Genomic DNA, 20,178 nt, shown 5'->3' on the forward strand with positions numbered 1-20,178 from the left:
GGTGTTTCAGGAGACATATTCACTGTGGAGGGGGAGCAGCCTGGACAAAAGCCACATCGGAAGCGTTCAGCTGCCTGCGCTCAGGAAACAAATCCATTCTGCAGCTCTGATTTCCTCCTTGCATCACGGTTCTGAGCCCCCGTGGCAATCTCTCTGCAGCCCCGAGAAGAGGTTCTCTGGGTCACAACGACCGCTCACAGCCTCCCAATACCAGTCCCTGTCAAAGCTACACTTCAGCTCACACGGAATGACATGTCACACCAGGCTGGCTCACCCCATGGTGGCCGACCTCTGGTGCCAAGAGGCTGCCTTCTGGGCTTGGAGGACCATCCTCAAAGCACCTACCCCTGCTCCTTGCTTGGGGAACAGGGGCAAAAGGTGGTGTCTGCATTTTAAATCTGCACAGCGCCATCTGATAGATTTGTGTGGACGGTGCTATTTGTCATTCAGCATTCATGTATTATTACTCTGCTGCCTGGGGCCAGGAGAAGTCAGCGTGAGCGGATGGCTTAGAAAGGGCAGAATTGGTAATTTCCCTTGGAAAATTAGCATGATGAGCAACATGGCAGAAAACCTGGCAAAGGCACAGTTGGGGCAAAGAAGGGGGTTGGGAGCCGAGGGTCAGGACTCGGGATGGGTCTGGTCTGGGGCAGGAGGAAGAGGGGAAGGGAGACTTGAGGCACAGGAGGGGGAACCCTGGAGGGTTAGGATGTGCCAGGCTCTGTGCTAGACACTTCTACATGTCATCACATCCACTTCATCCGTACACCCCCGAGGAGTGTGTCTTATTGTCTCCATTTGATAGACAAAGAGATGCCCAAAGACGTAAATAAGGTAGCGTGCTAAAGATCACTTGTCTCTGACACTTGGTCAACCCAAGTCTTCGGATTTGACAATGGTTCCTGTTCCACTATTGCACATGCAGGAAGAAGGTCTGCTTAGACACACACATGCACACGTATGTACTTGCACAGCCCCCTCCTTCCTTGGAGTCACCCATCTGTTCCTTAGGATAGCTTGTTCCATGCTCACGTAATACAGTTTGTGGTGTGCTACCCGTGACTGCATAGCGCTTCGTAATGGTTCTGAAAGCGCATGTGTTCGTGTATGTGGATGTGTGTGCACGCGCGCGCGCCGTGTATGTTCTCACCCCAACCGCACTGAGGACCCAAGGTCAACACTCTGTCTCCTGTTTCTTTTTCTTTCCTACCACATGGCTAGTGCCTGATTCTGCAAAAAATGATTGGTGCCCAGTACATGTTACTGACTGACAGACACGTGTATTGCAGCCTGCAAATCCCACAGGACACTAAATTGCCACATGAGGCATTTGACTTAGAAGGGGGAGAGGAACTTGCATTTATTAATGCTTTACTATAGCCCAATGCTAGATGTTTTGTCTTTAATCCTCAAAACAATCCCACAAGGCAGGCATTACCATTCCCACCTTACCGAGGAGGAAGCTGTGCCGTGCTCCCAGCCTCTGACTGACTCCGGTGGTAACCCCTGCAGTTCTCAGGGAACCTCTTTTCCTAAGTGCCGGACAGGTGCCTTAGTGAGTGGGATGGTCTGGAGCAGTCCCACCCGGAGCCAGGGGACAAGACCGCTGGCTTCTCTGCGTGCTCGATCCTGTGGTTTCTTATTTTACAGGTGCAAAGCCCTTGTTGAAGGGAGTCTGAGGTTGAGTTTTCATTACCTCTCTCTCTACCCTACCCAGGAATGGCTCCCCTGGCTCTAGGATGAGGAATGGCAATTCCTAGTCTTGCAGAGGAGCTAGAGGGGGTTGGGGGAAGATGTGGACCTGCTCTGAAAGTTGCATCTTCCCTGCCCACCTTTCCTTCTGCATTGCTCTCCAGATGTGTGCCGTTCTCAGCTTCGCTCTGCTGAGCGGTGCCCCAGGAAAGGTTTCCACACATTAGAGAGTGGTCAGTGGACGGGGAGTGGGCAGTGGGGCAGCACAGGGGAGGAGGGCAGGGAAGCAGTTACAAGGAGGAGTCGGGGCAGGGACAGCCTAGGCATCCCCTCTCCACGCCCACCCCACCCTTACAGGAGTACAGCCCTGTCCAGCTGTATCAGCAGGACAGGAAGATGGAGTGTGCACCAGCACACGGAGATGCCGGCCTGTGTATGGGCCCGTCCCTTCCTGTCCTTTCGGGACTTTCTGAGGCTGGGCACAAGCTGCCCAGGAGCCAAAGTTCTGAGGTGTGAGGTGGACACAGTCGGCCTCCCTCCTCTCCACGCCCTTTGTCTCCACAGAGGCCCTGCTGCTCATCGCCTTGCTCCAGCTGTAGGACTGCAGCAGCCTCCTTGCTCACTTCCTAAATACCCTTCCTTCCCATAGTTGTCAGATAAATCTTTCCATGGTGCCATGTTGTTCTAGTCTTCCCCTGGGGGCTCAGTCATTATCAGTGGCTCTCAATGACCTTCCCAACAAAGGAAAGGCTCAGCCTGCAGTTCCCCTCCCAACCTGGCCCCCAGACCACTTTTTAGTCTTAATGCCCAGGAAGTGGATCTGTGAACCCCCTGGTAGACATGCCTGCCACTCCCTGGACTGTACTGTGCCTTGCTCAGGCTCTGCTCTTCCCCATTTCCTGAATCTAGGCCCATTACCTCTCAAACTTCAAGACCCAGCTCAATGCAGCCTCTACAGGACCAGAGAGACTTCCCTGACGACAGGGCTCACCCTCCTTCTCTCTGAGGCTCTGCTCTTGCACTCAGGGTGAACTCTTGGATGGCTGCTACACCTGGCATTTTCTCTCCAAGTAGATTGTAAGCTTCTGAGGGCAGGGCTCCTCCTTATAGAAACGTGTATCAAAGCTGACTGCCCAGTGCCCTGGACAGAGCTGTTTCCCCAGAGGTGAATACGCCGTTCAGAGATTTGCTTTATGTCGTCTCATTCCCACTCACTCAACAACCATTTGTGGAGTGTCCGCTACGTGGCGGGCAGTGTGCCAGGTGCTGGGCAAACAGCAGGGACCAGGACTTGGACAATCTAGAGGAGAAAACAGCCAGCCCGCCAATGACCATGTGCTGTGCTGAGGAAGACAGGGCACGTCTGGAAGTCTGCGGGGGGAGAAGACAAAACCTTGGACCTACTCTAAGACCCAAAAGATGAGTTGGAGTTGGCCGGGTTAGGGGGCCTGGGGAGGGTTGAGTTCTCCAGACTCTGTTTTGGTTTATTTTGAAGTAATTTTGAAAAACTTACACAGGTTTATGGTATCAAAAACAAAAGGATCCAGAATGAGAGCTATGTTTTCCTCTCACTCCTGTGTTGGAGCCGCCCAAGTGCCCTCTCAAGAGCAACCAACCCCTATTCCTTTTCTTTTCTTTTTTTTTTTTTAATTTATTGGGGTGACAATTGTTAGTAAAATTACATAGATTTCAGGTGTACAATTCTGTATCACATCATCTATAAATTGCATTGTGTGTTCACCGCCCAGAGTCAGTTCTCCTTCCATCACCATATATTTGATCCCCTTACCCTCATCTCCCACCCCCCACCCCCCTTACCCTCTGGTAACCACTAAACTATTGTCTATCTTGTCTATGAGGGGTTTTTTTTGTTTTTTTTTTCCTTAGACGTTTATCATTTCTATCCCTCACACTGTGGACCCCCTCCCCCCATCCACTATCTCTCTGACATCGCACCGAGCCATCCCATTTCCACTGTTTCTCACGTACCGACCAGAGACAGTCACGCAGGTACAAACATGAACACCTACACCTCTTTTTTGGCTTGGTTCACTCTCCAGGCCTCTTGTCCCCTCTGAGGCCTCCTCTACCTGACCATGCCCCGCACCCTGTTTTCCCAGGGGACCATGGTTCATTGTGCTCCGCAGGGCTTCACAGTTGTGGGCAGCCACCCAGGAGCTCGCGTAGGTCCTAGGGGAGGGATTTGGGAGGGCTTTCAGGAGGAGGAAACTTAGATCTAACCTTTTCCAGGGACTTCCATCCTCCAACACCCGTTCTTGGTAAGGACCCCTAGTCATCCGCATCATGCCAATCCAGGAATGTCCAGATGACCGAGTTAAACCCATGATGCTTCTGACCCCACAGACACAGCGCACAGCCCTGGGCTCAGGGGCTTTGAATTGCTTTAAATCAGACCACTCTGTGGGCCTTGGCCCAGGGACAGTCCTGGAAAGAAGGAGCTGACACCCCTTCCCCATCAACTGGGAGGTCCCTCCATCTGCCCCGTGGGTTTCTTGCCTCCGTTTGGAAGCCACAAACAGGAGCTTGTGCCCTGGTGGGTGCTGGTGTGTTTGCCTCAGATGGCAGCTCGGAGGCCCGAGGCTAAGTCACCAGAGCAACCCAGGCAGGGCAGGGGGCGCAAGAGCCATGGTGGGCCCGGCGCTCAACATACCTGACTTGTTCTTGTATTCAATGTCGAAGCCTGTGATGATGCTGTTCCCATCGAATCGCTGGGTCCAGCGCAGGTTCATGCTCCGGGCCTTTACCTCCCGGATCTCCAGCTCTGGGGGGTCTGGGGGCTCTGGGGTGTGGCGGGGTGCAGGGGCAGAAGTGAGGAGGCAGCAGAGAGCTTGGCCTCCTTCTACCCCCAGGGAAGACCAGGGTTTTGCTGTACCCCAGGGGGTTGGTGTCTACTCAAGGGTCCTGGAACGCTGGGGTGTGGGCAAAATGAGCCTGGCAGCAGGGCCTGCCTTTCTCCTGCTTTGTTCCCCTTCCTTCCTTGGTCTGGGAGAGAGCAGGCTCTTTTGGAGGGACTCCTCACAGCTGATGGTCTGTTTATCCATGCAGATCCCCCAGCTTTTCCCAGCTGATTCCCTTCCAGGCTCCCACACTTCTGGAAGCCACAGCGTGTTCTACAGGGGCTGCAGCCGCTGCAAACCTTGCTGTCTGATGTGCACCTGGAGGGCCCTTATTGCCCACTCTGGGCAGGAGGGCAGAGGAGGAAGCTTCTCCCCGGAGGCCAGTTCTTATCACCCTCTACCACTGTGTGGGTATGGGCAATGTCCCTGCTGTTGAGGTGGAGTTCGCAGTAGGTCCCTGGGTCCCTGGGAATGGGTAGGGAACGGGGGGTCAGGTGAGGGTACCTTGCACAGTGAGTTGGATCAAGCCCCGGTCTTCCCCATATGAGTTGATGGCGTGGCAGCTGAAGAACACAGAGTCCCCACGGTCAGCAGGCTTGAGCTGGGAGTTGGCCAGCAGGGGCAGGAGGACAGGGAGAGAGGAAGGAAACGGGGAGAGTCTTTTAGAGCTGGTCTGCCGAGGGGGCTCACTCTAGTGGAGATCACCAGGGCCATCTTCTTCAGGGAGGGAGGTCCACAAGGGGTTTGCTTAAGGGCTCCTCTTCCCGGAAAGTTCCAAGGCTGGAACTGTGCAAAAGTCCATGCAGGGAGGGGCTGAGGGATCTAGAAAGGTAGGAGAAGCTGAGGAGGTCAAGGAGAGGGGGATAGGCTCAGGGGTTCCAGAGAAGAAGGAAGGGCTGAGGGTTCCACACATTTTATGGCTGTGGGGTTGTCAGAAAGGAGATATAGTGAGGTTCTAAGGCAGAGGTTTCTGGATGGAGAAGGGAAATAGCTAGGAAAGGGGAGGTGCTTTTAGAGGTGCATGGAGAGGCTCCCAGAATTCTCATTTACCTCCACTGGATAAAGATCGTTACAGACTCCCGCCTTTCTGAGAGTCAGGGCCCCTGAGAGGGGTATGGGCGCTCACCTTCAGCGTGGAGACCACCTCGTCACCATTGTCCTTGGTGGCTATGGCGTATCGCATCACGCGGTCCGGATCGATGACCGTGTCCCCCTTCTCCCAGCGGATAATGATGGGCCGCTCACCCCGCGCTGTGCAGTTGAGTTCCTTCGGGTGGCCTTTGATGGCGATGGTGGTGTTGGGGTGGGACGTGATCATGGCCGGTACTGCGGAGTGGAGGAGGCGCAGGAGGCCCCAGTCAGGGGGAAGCCAGGCTGGGGGGGGCATGCGCCGCTCAGAGGTCCCGCCCCCCACTGCCTCTCCCCACAGAGCTCTTCAGTCCCAGGCAGAGGGTCTAATAAAAGTTGAGGGAGCTATAGGACACCTTATTTGCCTGTCCCTTTTCTCCCTGTCCCCACCCATGACGGGCAGCCTTTCTTTGCCAGGGATTCTTACATTCCTGGGAACCCTTTTCAGAATGTTTTAAAATGTTCACTATTTACAGAATTACAGAGGAAACCAGATATATTGAAATATGGTTATACAAATATTAAACACCCTCAAAAGCAAACTTTTGATATAGTATATCACATACCGGTATTAATATATATTTTTATTACTCTTTATCAAATAAAACCTAGTGCTGGGTTATGTTAGCATAATTTTGTAATAGTGATGATAGTGATATTTTGAGATATTTGCAACAAGTGGATTTCTACTGGTGATAGTCACAGATACCGCTACTGCTGTGGTTGGTTGCTCATGAAAGGAAATACTAAATTTCCGTTAGAAGTTAGTGGAAAAAAGATGTGATTACCACCCCCCCACACACACACACATCAAATTCATGGACCCCTTCAATCGTCTCTATGTACCTCCTGGGGAGGTGTTGTCTGGACCCCAGGTTACGGGCCCTGCTCTAAAGCCCTGGGGCGTCTGCTTCGTGTCCATGTCTCAGGCTCTGACTACTGCATTCAGCTGGTTTAGCCTCCTAAACAGCTGAGAAAGCCCTGTTCTTCCTGACCAAATGCGACGGAAAGTCCGAGGGAGCACCACTGTAATTAGAACCCCTTCAGCAGCGCTAACAGCTTCCCGCCTCGCCCCATCCCACCCCTACTGCTGCCCTGAGAAAGCCGTCATGAAACCACCAGGGTTCTGCTGGCCGTCAGGGGATCCCTCTTACTGCCCTGACAAGAGGAGGCTCCGTCCTGACTCTCCTCGGGGCTGAACGCCACGGCCGGCTGCAGGGGGAGCGTGGGGGCGGAGGGAAAGGTGCTCTCAGCTCCCAGCGAAATCCTGTCCCCTCGCTCCTCCATCCAATTCAATGAACACCCGTAGAGCACGTATGCCATTACACGGCACTGTGTCAGGTTTGGGGACACACATGACACGAGGTGGGTCCTTGTCATGAGGGAAGAGGGAAGGGGGGGACATAGACACCTGCATGATCAACATGAAAATGAGGAAAACCTGCTGAAGTATTAGGAGAAATTAACTTTGGCTGAGGGGTATCTGGGAAGGCACCATCCACCTAGCCAATAAACATTTATTGAGCACCTACTAGGTGCCAGGCTTTGTTCTGGGTTCTGGAGGTAACAATGAACAGGAAACCTGACCTCAGGTTTCACTGTAGTGGTGAGAACAGATGACAACACAGACAATTCCGGTAAAGAACAGTTAAGTACTGTGCTAGGAGAAATGCACAATAGCTGACATAGCGAGACTTAAGTTGGAAGAGCAGAGGCACCCTGGGCAGTGGAACCTGCTGGAGCAAAGGCCCAGAGGCAACGTGTGCAGGTCCTGGCAAGGTAATCTGGCATCTGGAGGAATGTCCGTGTCCTTGCCTCTTTCTCACCACCTTCCTGGGAAAACTCGCCTCTGAGTACAGGTCCCGGTGGCCCTTTTCCTGGGAGGAGTGCTCGTTAGCTCTGCTGGAGGACACAAACTGGGCGGGGCTGTGGTTGATGGCCAGAATCAGACACGTTTCCACCCCACGCCCACTGTGGGGAGGGCTCCTCCTCACTGAGTTCTGCAGACCTAGCTCACCACATCCCCGTCACTGGTCTGCTTGAGCAAGTGTGCAAGAGGGTGAGGTCTTCTCTCTCCTCACAGCCGTCTCCCTCTGGGGCACTGTGTCTCTGTTCCACTTCAGTGGCTGGCCTTTTTTTTCCCTCCCAGTATCCTCAGGATTTCTTTCTCCTCCAGTTTTAAGACCTACTCAGAAAACATTCTTCCCAGCAAACTCTCCAGGGTCATCTGACTTCTAAGGACAAATAAGCCTTTGGAGAAAGGAAGGAAACCATGGACCTGTAATGGTGTGACCTGAGATGTCAGTCAGTGGGTGAGGAGACATTTGGAACAGGTGTGTGTGTGGAAGGGTGAAGGGTGGCCGTTGGCGTCCCTGAAGTCATGTCATGCAGCCAGCCACCTCCTCTGCCTTCTGTCATGTGGGATCTGGTACTGAGGGCAGTCCGGGCCTCCAGCCCCTGCACCAGCATCCCAGCGCAATCCCCAGCCCCAGCTCATCAAATAATGAAGCAGATAAATTTTATAATGCACAGCATTACACTAGGATATACAATAAAACGTGAAAGACAAATAAGGAGGTGCGAGTTATAATGAAGAAAAAGCCTGCAGTCAGAGACATCCGAGTATGAATTATTGACTAAGGTTTTACACTCTCAAGGATGTGTGGAGGAATATTTTTCCATCAAAGATTTGCATAATTCACTCGTATAAACCTGGGTGGAATATAGAGTAAGATTTTACATCAACAAGTCGGGCCTCGCGTTGCAGATGCCTCCGTTTTTCCTGGAGGATTGAAATGCGGGGGTGTGGGAGGAGCTGCACATGTGTTGTTACTGCTTTCCCCACAGTGAATGGTCAGAGACCGCGGCTGGGGGCCCCTGGGTGGGGACCCCTGGGTGGGGACCCCTGGGTGGGTTGAGCCCTAGGGCCTTCCTGGGGAAGTGGGGTTCTGCTCCTGAGAGGCTGCTGCTAAAGCCACAGAGGAGCTGGGGGGATGTTCATGCAGAGGGGTGTGTGTGTGTGTGTGTGTGTGTGTGTGTGTGTGAGAGAGAAAAGGGGTGGGAGCAGGGTCAAGCCTCAGCATAAGTCAGAGTCAAGGAAGGGAGGGAAAGGAAGAGTCTTTCTATGTGGTAGGAGGACTCCAAGGCTCTGCCTTTAGTGTGAGGAGCCTGCAGCATTAGCCTGTCCAGGGCCAGTGTAGGAATATAAGGGCGTCCCTCTGGCTAGATGAAACCTCGTGCTAGGAGCCATGGCTTGGCCAGTGGAGCAGGGACTGGGTTTTAGATTCCAATTGCCCCTTAGGCTATATACCTTTGAACAGTGTATAACCTGCACTCCGACATATGTCAGTCCCACCTCAGGGAGCTTGTCTTCCCAATCAGGTTTGTTCAAAGAGCTAGCACGGGGGCAACCGGAGACAACGGGCCTCCAGAGATCCCGGACAGATCTCAGAGCCCACGTGGTCCCTCAGCCCTGAATAACAACTGGTGCCCGGGGTGGGTTCCCCTTACGCAGCCCCACACAGCTCAGGACAGGTTCAGGAAAGCGCATCTATGAAGAAGAGGAGACTGCTTCTGTGGTCCCCCCACCAGCTTAAAGGGCTTGGGAGCCAGGCAGGCCTGGGTTCTATTTATGTCTCTACAGCTACGTCTCTTCAACACAGTACATTTAACTTCCCTGAGCCTCAGACTCATTGCCTGTTATGCAGACATGGATAACTACCCTGAAGAATTGTTGTGGGGGCAAACGGGGTCTGTATATGCAAAGTGCCTGCCATATAGCAGCTGTTCAATAAACCTATTTCCACCCCAAGGCTCTCATGCCCCTCTCCTGTTCCAAGAAAAGCATCAGATAAATACATGCACACCTTTAGATGTTACTTGCCAGGCTAGTCCACAGAATCACAGATTTGCAGCCACTAACCACATGTGGCTATTGGGCACTTGAAATGTGGTCAGTCCAAACTGAGATAAGTATAAAATACACACTGGACTTCAAAAACAGGAGGAAAAGAAACAATGTAAAATATCTCATTAATAATTTTTATATTGATTACACGTTCATATTTTAGATATATTGAGTTAAATAAAACAAACTATTACAATGAATCTCACCTATTTCATTTTACTTTTTTGAAAATGTAGCAACTAGAAGATTTTAAATAACATATATAGCTGGCACTTTGTCTCCACTGAATGGCGCTGCTACAAACCATCTACATGGACACTTCCTTTTACAAATGAAGAAACTGAGGCCACACAGGGAAGCAATTGGCTAGTAAAAAGCAATGCGTCGTAAAAGCGGAAAATGGGAGCAGGCAATACATCGCACACAAAGCTGTGTTGCTCGTGGTAGAAGGTGTGGCAACATCAAGAGAACCATTTCCTAGTTCTGTGGGACTTACAAGTGCAAGCCCCAGGTACTCAGTGACACACTCTGTCATGTTCTGGGCACTCTACGTGACAGAGGACGTTAACCAGCCGGAGTGTGACCGGGAAGGTGGGCAGCTCCAAGCCGTGCCATTTGAAGAGTGGCAGCAAACGGGGACTGTGTAATTTGCAGGGAGTGGGAAGGATAGACCTCCTGGTTGGCCTAAGAAGGCGTTTTCCAGTAGTTTTCGTTGTTTAGGAAAAGGGCAGCAGTGGGAACAGTGAGCACCCTGCACTAGAAGTGGACAACCAGGGGCAACAAGAAGATTGAAGCAAGAAAGCTACATACAGAGGGATAGAAGGCCCTTGTCATTGGGCCCCTGGGGTGTCTGGGTCTTTGCAGAGAGGGAATGATGGTCTGGGAATCCAGCTCGCTGCTTTGGGAGGTGATTCTATGATTCAGGATACATTTTTTCCTCGCATATAGGCATCTTTAGCCCCCTGACGTGGCAAGAAGCAGGGAACCTGATTTCTTTCTTCTCCCTGCCCTAGTCATCCTGCCAATACCAGAACAGAAAATCCTGCTACTATAGTACCCCTCCCCCAGGCCCTGCCCCAGCCTCCAAGGGCCATGGTGCCCTCCTGTGCCCAGAGACTGGGAGCCTCGGCCCTTCTGGCTGCTGTACAGATGGGCTTCACGAGACAGCCCCTAACACAGGCTGCCCCGCCCCACCCGGTCTCTTCTTCGCCCCACTTCCCCCTTGCTCTGGACCACCAGGTCTCCCTGCTCCACTGAGTCGCAGTAACAAACATGATTGAACCCTCACTGCACTGAGACCCGACTGTGCCCCAGAGCACTTTTTGGGTTGAAGGCAGAGCCCAGGACTTCCCTAGATACATGAGCAGTCATCTGCAGGAGCCCACACGTGCACACACGCGCACACACACACACACACACACACATTTATGATTACCTTTTACTGGGAACTTCTCATGTACCTTGTGCTGGAAGTATTCTACCACTCTACGTGAATTAAGTCACGTAAGGTAGGTACTGTTATGATTTCCCTACTCCCACGCCTGGATCCTGATGTATTTCTTGACTAAGCTCCTGTGATGCTGCAATGGAGTAGGTAACCAGCGGGATGCTTTTGCCTCTTGGCATTGCTCAGTGATTCCCCAACAACATCCATGAGAAGTAGATCTTATCCCCATTCTTTCAAATGAGGAAACCGAGGCTTTCAGAAGGCAACTCTTCCCTCATTAAGCTTGTACCACTGTGGCTGTAGAGGCTGTCCACCTCTTGCCGTCTGTCTGTCTGCCACGCATGCACAGTATCTGGCTTTGGGAAATGGAATTTGGCTGTCACCTAAAAGCTGTGGCTTCTCTGTGGTGGGCAGCTTCAGCAGGCCATTCCCAGGGCAGGTGTCAGGGACTGCAGCGTTAGGGGTATAGTCAGGAGAACAGGAAGGAGGAGGGGATGGTATGCACAGAACTGAATCCTGCATGACAAATGTTAATAGCAGCCACAAAGGCAACACATTGCTCCAATAGGACCCAGGAGGCTTTAATGAGATACAACTTCTCTGCTATCCTGCAGTGTAATTCAATTAACAGCCAGGGAAATCTAATTTCTTTGTACAAAGAGGGTGCAGGGGGAGATTCTCTGGGGACTTGGGAACAGGGAGGGGCTGGGACTAAGGGCATCAGGGCGACCCATGTGGTTCACCTGTCCCTTAATATATAGCTCCTTCCAATATGTCCCCTTTTGTGGGGAAGGTGGGGGGTGTGCTGGTGTGAGCTGGGCCGCTTTTTTTTTTACTAGTAGTGGCCCATGAAGGGATTGAACCAGCAACCTTGGTGTATTAGCGCCACGCTCTAACCAACTGAGCTAACTGGCCGCCCCTTGGCTGGTCTTGTTCAAATCTTTACAACCCTGGTATGGGTACAGTGCCTGCCTGGTATGGTGCCTAGCACTGGGCAGAGCCAAATGAGGGCAAACTCTGGTAGAGGCCAAAGGGGCTTCCTGCTGACTTCCAGGGCTCTTCCCTGATGCCCCATGTCAGTGCAGACACCTCTCCTCCGGGCATTGAGCATCACTGGCACAGCGTATGTCGTACTGTAGGGTCCTTGTCTCCTTGTCTCTGACTGTGAGACTCTCCAGGGTAGAAGCATCTCTATCCAGGACTTAGCACGTATTTGTGGAAAGAAGGAAGGCTCCCAAGTGCCGGGCACCTCTTCTACCCCCACCCCCACACCCAGCACCCCGGGTCAGTCTGCTCTGGTCCTCAGCTCTAGACTCACTCCAGGGTAGGGAGGAGCCTTGTTGGGTCGTTGACTTGCAGCCCTGCAGGAATCCCAGATTTCCTCCTTCTGGTTCAGATGGAAACTACTGGCAAGTGCCAGGGAGAGGAGCAAGGAAGGCACTGGCTCAGCAGAGTCACCCCTCCCCTGCTCCAGGGCCCTCCTGGGGCAGCCAACTGAGGGGAGAGGAAATCAATTTCAGAAACAAGACAGTTGTCAGAATCAGATGTAACTGGTTCCCGTCTGTGAAATTACTCGTAGGCCGGCCTCTGTCACCCCCGAGGTCCTGCCCGGACCAGCTGCTATTTACATTTTAATTTGATGTGAGAGGCTGATAGATTTTTAAAACACCACGAGACAGCTCTGCTTCCTTGCTCACCTCCAGCATCCAGACTTTCCCACCAACCCTTCAGTCTTGGAGTTGGAGTCCTGGGACCCCTTGACTCTGCACCTATCTGGCTCCTCCCTTGCTCCTCCAGCTTTCCCCTTCTCTGGGTCCCACCTCAGAAGCTGGGCTGAGCTGCTCACTGTAGTTTACATAGCACCAGAACATCCTCTGTGAGGAACATTTTCTTGTTAAGGATGTGGCCTGGAGGCTATTAGCTCTTACTATGCCGATGAGGAAGTGAAGGCTCAGAGACGCTAAGGCGTTTGTCTAAAGTCGCACAGCTGGTAAGTGCCAGGAAGGACACAAGGCCCCAAGTCCCTTGACAGTTCACTGGTGCCCTTTTCTCTGGTTTCAGTCTAGCCTCCTTCTGTCTGGTTGATTTTTCTCCCATCTTGGGGTTTGTCCCAGGAGTGGGAAGCTGCATGGGAATGACAGAGTGTGGATGAATCTTGGGGGGACTGCAGAAGGAGGCTGAAAACTAGAGAGTTGGAGGGACGGGGTGGTCCAGGCCAGGGGCTGGGGCTGGAGTTGGGAGGATGGTGAGTCAGGCTTTCTGTGTTTCTGTCTCCCTCCCCTCTTCTGCCTGGTGATTGGACCTCAGTGGGTGTTTCTGACACGTCCCCAAGTTACCAGGGACAGAAGATCAGTTATGAATACCCAAAGGAGAGAAATAGTATGTGTGGGAAGGAGAATGTGCAAGAAATAGGATGGGAAAGCCACTGGCTACTGGGAGAGGCATGATAAAATGCAGAAGAGGAGGAGCGACCGGATGGCTCAGCTGGTTAGAGCGCGAGCTCTTAACAACAGGGTTGTGGGTTCAATTCCCACATGGGATGGTGGGCTGTGCTCCCTGCAACTAGAGATTGAAACCGGCGACTGGACTTGGAGCTGAGCTGCGCCCTCCACAACTAGACTGAAGGACAATGACTTGGAGCTGATGGGCCCTGGAGAAACACACTGTTCCCCAACATTCCCCAATAAAAATTTTTAAAAAAATACGAAAGAGGAGTGGAATGTGACATTCGAAAAGGAAGCTTGGGGCACACCTTCACCCCATTCACAGGGCCTGAGGACCTGACTATGTAATAATGATAGTAGTTTACATTATTGAGAACTTACTATGTTCTAGGCACTGTTCTGCATTCTTTTAAAGCATTAACTCACTTAATCCTCACAGCAACCCTATTTTTACTCCCACTTTACAAGTGGGGAAACTGAGGCTTAGAGAAGTAAATTGCCTGAGATCACACAGCTAGTAAGAGGCAGAGCCAACACTCACCCAATGCATCTGTGATTTTATACACGATGTGACACTGGTTAGAAAAGGACACGGGGAATAGGAGTACAAAGAGCCCAGCTTCTGTAAAGAGAAATGCAGCCAAATTTGGGGGAAAGAAGATTGGTCTGGAAACCAGGAGACCAAGAGATTAGGCTATTCTTTTAGGTGGAGGGCCTGAGGGAGGGGATTGAGGAGGTTCTCAGGCTTGGCTATACATAAGAATTACCTGGGCAGCTTTTTAAAAATCTTATTACGCAGACCCCACCCCCAGAGGCTCTGATTTAATTGGCCCAGGCTGGGCCTAGGCATCAGCATTCCTTAAGAGCCACCCCCAGCCCAGGTGATTCTCACACAGGGCTGGATCACCCTCCTCTTCCACCTCCCATTCCAGTAGGTGCTCTCTGGTCCTTCCTTTGCCTCAGGCGGGACTGACCTCAAAGCCCGTAAGACTGGAAGAAAGGCAGCAAAGTTCTGGTGTTCTTCACCATCCCCAAGGAAGAGACGTTACTTTTTTAGGAAGTCCTTCCGAGAGTCTAACTGAAATCTCTCTAGGAGTCTTATAGAGCTTTTCACTAAAAAGGATGCTCTCTCTGGGCAGGCGAAAATGCTTTTCTGGATGGCCTCCTCCTTGCTTTCTGGGAGAGGCTTTTCAGGGGATGGCAGGTGACCTGAAGGCCCTTGAGGGCTCTGCAAACTCACCTCAACGGGAGAAGGGAGCCTCCCAGCTCAGAGGCCTTCATCTGCTTTTGTTTCCCAAAGGATTACACGTGCCCACTCTAAATGAGGGGGCCCCTCCTTACCCTCAACCAACCCACTTCCCTGCCTCCCCCCAAAGGCTTATGTCTATGCTCCTTGTTAACAAGGTCCTGACGAGAATGGTAGCTCTGTTTGGCAGAGTGAGATAAGCCGCCACAAAGGGGCGTTGTTGGCATGTAGGGGGGTTGGCCTGGGGTGGGGCGGTGGGTTGGGAGAAGCTCTTTGAGCTCAGTCCTGGCAGCAGCTCCAGGCTTTCCCTGGGGAAGGGCTGGTGGTGGGGGTGCCTTCTGGTGCCTGCTTTGTTTTCCCTTCTTAAAGAGCCAGGGCGTTGTTAATTTGATTGCACCCACTTCGGCTTCTTGTCTCCCCTGATTAGCCAAGCTCCACCTGAAGCATGAGATTAATTCAAATTGCATGGAAGCAATCAGCCCAGCTCTGAGAGCTGGTGGGGAGGTGCCTGGGGAGCTGGGGGCTCATGGGACCCTAGCTGTCCACTGCCTGTGTACATGGGGGACAGAAGGGGCAAGAAGTGTGTGTGTGAGGGGGTCGGGGCGTGGTGGGACCTATGAGATATGGACTGCAGCCTGTTTCTGCTGCCTGGTGGGCCCAGTTGAGACCCTCAAATTCATCAGGCCTTGCTTTCTCCAGCTGTAAAGTGGGATCAGTCAGTTCCTCGCTTGGCTGCTTACCAAGGAGTAGAAGAGCAGGAGGTAGGGAGTATTTTCAAGTGAGGGTGGGGATCTGGTCCTCGCCCCGTCTTTGGTCTTCTAATCCCCTCAAAATGTTGTGGAAATGATAGTAATAATTAAAATAGCTAACATTTATTGAATACTTATTATGTGCCGTGCACCCCAGTTAGGGTTTTCCATGATTTATCTCATTAAACTCAGCCCTCCAACCCTAGGAGGTGGAGAGTACATTTACTTCTAGAGATGAGAGAACACTCAACTCTGAAATGACCCTGACCATTGGAATCCTTTCAGAAACAAAAGGAGACGGTGCCATCTTTCTTTAATTACTTGGAAGGTATTTTCGGATCATTGCTATGAATGCCCTAGAGCTGGGGTTGGTGAACTTTGTCTGCAAAGGGCTGGGTAGTAAATATTTTAGGCTTTGCAGGTCATAGGTCTCCTCTGCAACAACTCAGCTTTGTCTCTGGAGCTCGAAAGCAACCATGGACAATAGGATACGAAGAATGGGCGTGGCTGGGTTGGGCGTGGCTGGGTTCGGCTTCTGGCCAGATTTGGCCCTAGGCCCAGTTTGCTGACTCCTGCACAGGAGAGGTTGGGCTTGTGGACTCTTTTTTTTTTTTTTTTTTTTTTATAGAGAGGTGAAGGCATCTAGGTTGTTTTTTTTTTCCCCCCAAGTCAAGCTGTTGTCCTTTCAATCTTAGTTGTGGAGGGTGCCATTCAGCTTCAAGTTGTTGTCCTTTCAGTCTTAGTTGTGAGGGCGCAGCTCAGCTCCAGGTCCAGTTGCCGTTGCTAGTTGTATTGGGTGCAGCCCACCATCCCTTGCGGGAGTTGAGGAATCGAACTGACAACCTTGTGGTTGAGGTAACCACTGGCCCATGTGGGAATCGAACCGGCAGACTTCGGAGTTAGGAGCATGGAGCTCCAACCACCTGAGCCACCCGGGCCGGCCCCGGGCTTGTGGACTCTTGATCAAGAGGGAGTTTTTGTTTAGGAGACTGGTTGGATTAAGACAAGAGCAGTTATAGGATGTTGGAAAGGAGAGTGCTTCGACTTCCACAGTTCTGGAAGCATGGGTTTGTAGATAACAAATCACTGGTTATGGGGATTGTTGTGGGTTGAATTGTATCTCCCCAGAACATATATCAAGTCCTGACCCCTGGAACCTTTGAACATGGCGTTATTTGGATATAGAGTCTTTGCGGATCTGACTAAGATATGTTATTGGAGTAGGATGGGCGTTTAATCCAATACGGTTGGTGTCCTTATAAGCAGAGAGGAGGAGACGCACCCAGAGGGAAGATGACGTGAAGACACACGGGGAGAACGTCCTGCGTTGCGAGACGGAGGCAGAGACTGCAGTGATGTGTCTGCAGTCCAAGGAGCACCAAGGACTGCAGGCAGTCACCAGAAGGGGCAAGGAAGCATGCTTCCCTAGAGCCAGCACTCAGAGCACAGCCCTGCTGACACCTGGATTTTGGATTTCCAGCTCCCCAGAACTGTGAGAGAATGAATTTCTGTACTTTTACGCCACCTATTTATGGTTCTTTGTTACAGTGGTGCTAGGAAACTAATACAAGTTTTCATTGTGGGACAGAGGTTCTCTGTGCAGAGTTCCCAGGAGGACAGGCCACTCTGCCCTCCTCCATGGAACTGGAGGGGGCTTCCTAAGATGGGGGGGTTGTGTGGGCTTCTCTCTCCCTGCTCTGGGGGGAGCTCATCCCGCACTCCTCCCCCCAACCCCATAAACAGGCTGGCAGTAGGCAAGCAGGTGCTGGAGTGTGCAAGGGCCACACACACCCTCCCCCTAACACCTCCCACCCCAGCACTGGCCCAGGGATAGACACTCAGTGGGTATTCAATAACTGTTGAATAATGAATGAACAGTGGCAGGCCTGGTCATGAGCAACAGCAGCTCAAGAAAATTTTCTTTAGAATCTCAATTTTGCCATGTCTCAAGTCTCCATAGACCTGAAAGGCCCAGATGGAAGCCTGGTATCCAGGACTGGGCAGCCTGAGGACTGGGCAGGGATGGAGTCGGGCCTTGGGCTTCTGGGGAAGTCTACCAGTCTCACTCTTTCTGGCCCAGGACAGGATGCCTGCATTCACACAATGAATCATGAGTCACTGTAGGGAGGTGGAGCCATTTGGTCCAGCACACTGCTCTAGGTAGGAATCTTAGCACAGTGTCAGCCGGTGTCTGCTGCCTTAGAGTACCCCCACCACCCGTACGTTATAGGACCAAAACAAACATGCCATCTCAGTATTCCCATTTATCCATATGATGGTGGCACCATCTTATTTATCTCTCAGCCTCAAGCCCTTGATTCTCCCGGCTCCCTTCATCCAATCCATTATTAGGATGTTCCTTCACAATGATTCTTTGATTCCCCCTTTCTCTCCATTCCTTGTTCAAGATCCTGGTATCATATCCAGACTTCAGTGCCACTATTTCCATCCAACCTCACCCCCTAATCCTTGGTTGCCACTCTCCCAGCAGATGGTCTCTTCGCTGCCTCTCACACAGCCTCCTACCCCAGTGCCTTTGCCCATGCTGTTCCTTCCACCTGCATGCCCTCCTTTCTTCCCTTTGCCTATCCAAACACTACCTATTTTGTAAATTCAAGCCAAGTCCCATTCGTCTAGAAAGCTCTGTCTGACCATGTCTATTCACCCTGGGTGTTTCCTTCTCTAAACCAACATTTACTTGTAAGTGCCAGACTTTTAGTACGCAATCTTGCTTTGTTTCCTAAAGGTTAGTTCCAAGTTCCTAACTAGTTTGTAAGTCTCTTAGGGCAGGGATCGTGACTTATTTTGCCCGTCACCCTCTAAGACCTTGAGACCATGCTGGACACATTGGGGTTACCCAGGAAGTACATGTTTATTGTTTGACTGATCCAACAATTTATTCTGCCCCTACAGTTCAGAGGGGCTTCAATCATTATTGGGGAGCAGTTCTGGGCTCCACACTTAGGACAGGGTCTGGAGGCACTGCTTTAGCTCTTTGCTTGCCTGTATTTTCTTATCTACTAAACTGAGGTACCCAGTGATAACCCTGACTCCTTGTGACTCAAAACGTTTACTGGTACCGTTTCCTTGGTTGGCATGTATGATGCATCTAATTTTCTTATTCATCGTATCTGTTGGAGCTGAACATAGGGAAAGTCTTGAATGACACATTAGAACCCAGACCCATCTGCAAGCTCTTCCACGCTCATAGTCATGGGGACTGACTGTAGGGGTGAGTGCGCAGGGGTGGCAATGTGCTTTATGCCACCGCTGCCTGTGGCCTCTGAGGAGGAGACAAGGGTCCAAATGAGACCCTTGGGACAGGCACTGTCCCAGTACAGATTGGGAATGGAGGTTGCATCATACTCTTGGCTGCTTGAGATCTGTAGGATATGCCACATTTTTTGTTTGTTTGTTTGGTTTAGACCTGTCTTTTTCTGGAAAACCGTGAAACACCAAGGGCTCCAGGTTCTGAAAGGTAGGTCCTGGAACTGACAGCACACGTCCTGCCAGGTGTCCATTGGCACAGCAGAACCTGACCTATTTGTTGAGCTCTGTTAATGCCTTAGGGGCTGAAGGAAAAGGGAGAGAAGGGTTGTGACATCTCTGAAAAGCGACAAACTGAGTCCCAGGGAGAGGGAGTGACTGACCCCAGTTAACCCAGGATGTAGTGGGGACCACTGGGGCAAGAAATCAGGACTCCCATTTCCCTGGTCAGGACCTTCCTGTCTCTTAAGCCATCTATTCATTTTGGCCTCACTGGGTTCTGCATGGGGTGGGGAAAGCCTAGGCTAGCCCATGGCTGCAGACCTCCTGGGGAGGGTTCAGTCGGGGCCACAGAGGGGAGCCTGGCCTGGTGACAGGCTGTGTCTAGCTTCTCTGCTCATCTCTGTTTGATGAAGCAGGAGACCAAGTGCTGCTCCTCACTCTATGAAGTCTACAAATCAATAAGGCCAACGAGCCAGCTGGATAATCACCTTCATGGGAATCACGGCAATGAGTCATTCCTCTTCCCTTCCCTCTCCCTCCTTCCTCAAGCTGGGAGACCAGGCCCCAGGCCTGCAGAGGAGACCCCAGCTCGGTGCAGGCTGGGCTGGGCCTCTCTCAGCCCCCTGAGGCTGGGCAGGTGAGGCTCACTGCGGACCACCCCCCGAGTGGGTGGAGAGAGCAAGTAACTTGCCCCAAATTCCACAGCTGGGCAGGGCCAGTGTCAGCCCCGGGCCAGTGTGACTCAGAGCCCCAGCCTTAGCCCTGCTCTGCTGCCCCCACTCTGCTTCCCTACTGTTTGATTCAGCAGAGGGTCTGTCCCACCCACCCCCTCACCCAGTCAGGGCTACTTGTAAGAGGGATGTGCCAAATGGGTGACCTGTGACCCCACATGTATTTGGACCAAATCTGCGGACTGGGGGTCAGTCAGCCTGTCAGTCCCCAGCAAGGCAGGCCAAAGTGGGCAGGCGCCTGTGCTGAGCAGAGTACCAGAGGTGGGATTACCACAGAGGAAAGGGAAGACCAGCCTAGCCTGCAAGGAGTTTCATTTCAGTCTGCTGAAAAGACAGGACCCACCGCTAGGGAACACAGAAAACCTCAGGCCAGTTGCCGGGCCTCTCTGTACCTCAGTTTCATCTTTGTGCTGAGAATATGTGTGCCTTATGAATATGCGTGTGGACATCCTGATTGACATGTCCAGGCTCCATCTGCATGTCCTGC

General features: G+C 52.0%; 1 protein-coding gene across 2 annotated transcripts in view; it reads right to left on the reverse strand.

Moving 5' to 3' along the window:
* Positions 1–20,178, reverse strand: part of DSCAML1 (DS cell adhesion molecule like 1) — a 352,803-nt gene that overhangs the window by 47,716 nt on the left and 284,909 nt on the right. For both annotated transcript variants that reach the window (XM_033121166.1, XM_033121167.1), the window contains exons 12-14: positions 5,677–5,876; positions 5,055–5,151; positions 4,364–4,492 (exon numbers count right to left, since the gene is read on the reverse strand). In XM_033121166.1, coding sequence (XP_032977057.1) covers positions 4,364–4,492; positions 5,055–5,151; positions 5,677–5,876 — 426 coding nt within the window. The remainder of the gene's footprint in view (positions 1–4,363; positions 4,493–5,054; positions 5,152–5,676; positions 5,877–20,178) is intronic.

This window comes from Rhinolophus ferrumequinum, chromosome 11 (assembly GCF_004115265.2).
Source record: "Rhinolophus ferrumequinum isolate MPI-CBG mRhiFer1 chromosome 11, mRhiFer1_v1.p, whole genome shotgun sequence".
NCBI classification, from domain to species: domain Eukaryota; kingdom Metazoa; phylum Chordata; class Mammalia; order Chiroptera; family Rhinolophidae; genus Rhinolophus; species Rhinolophus ferrumequinum.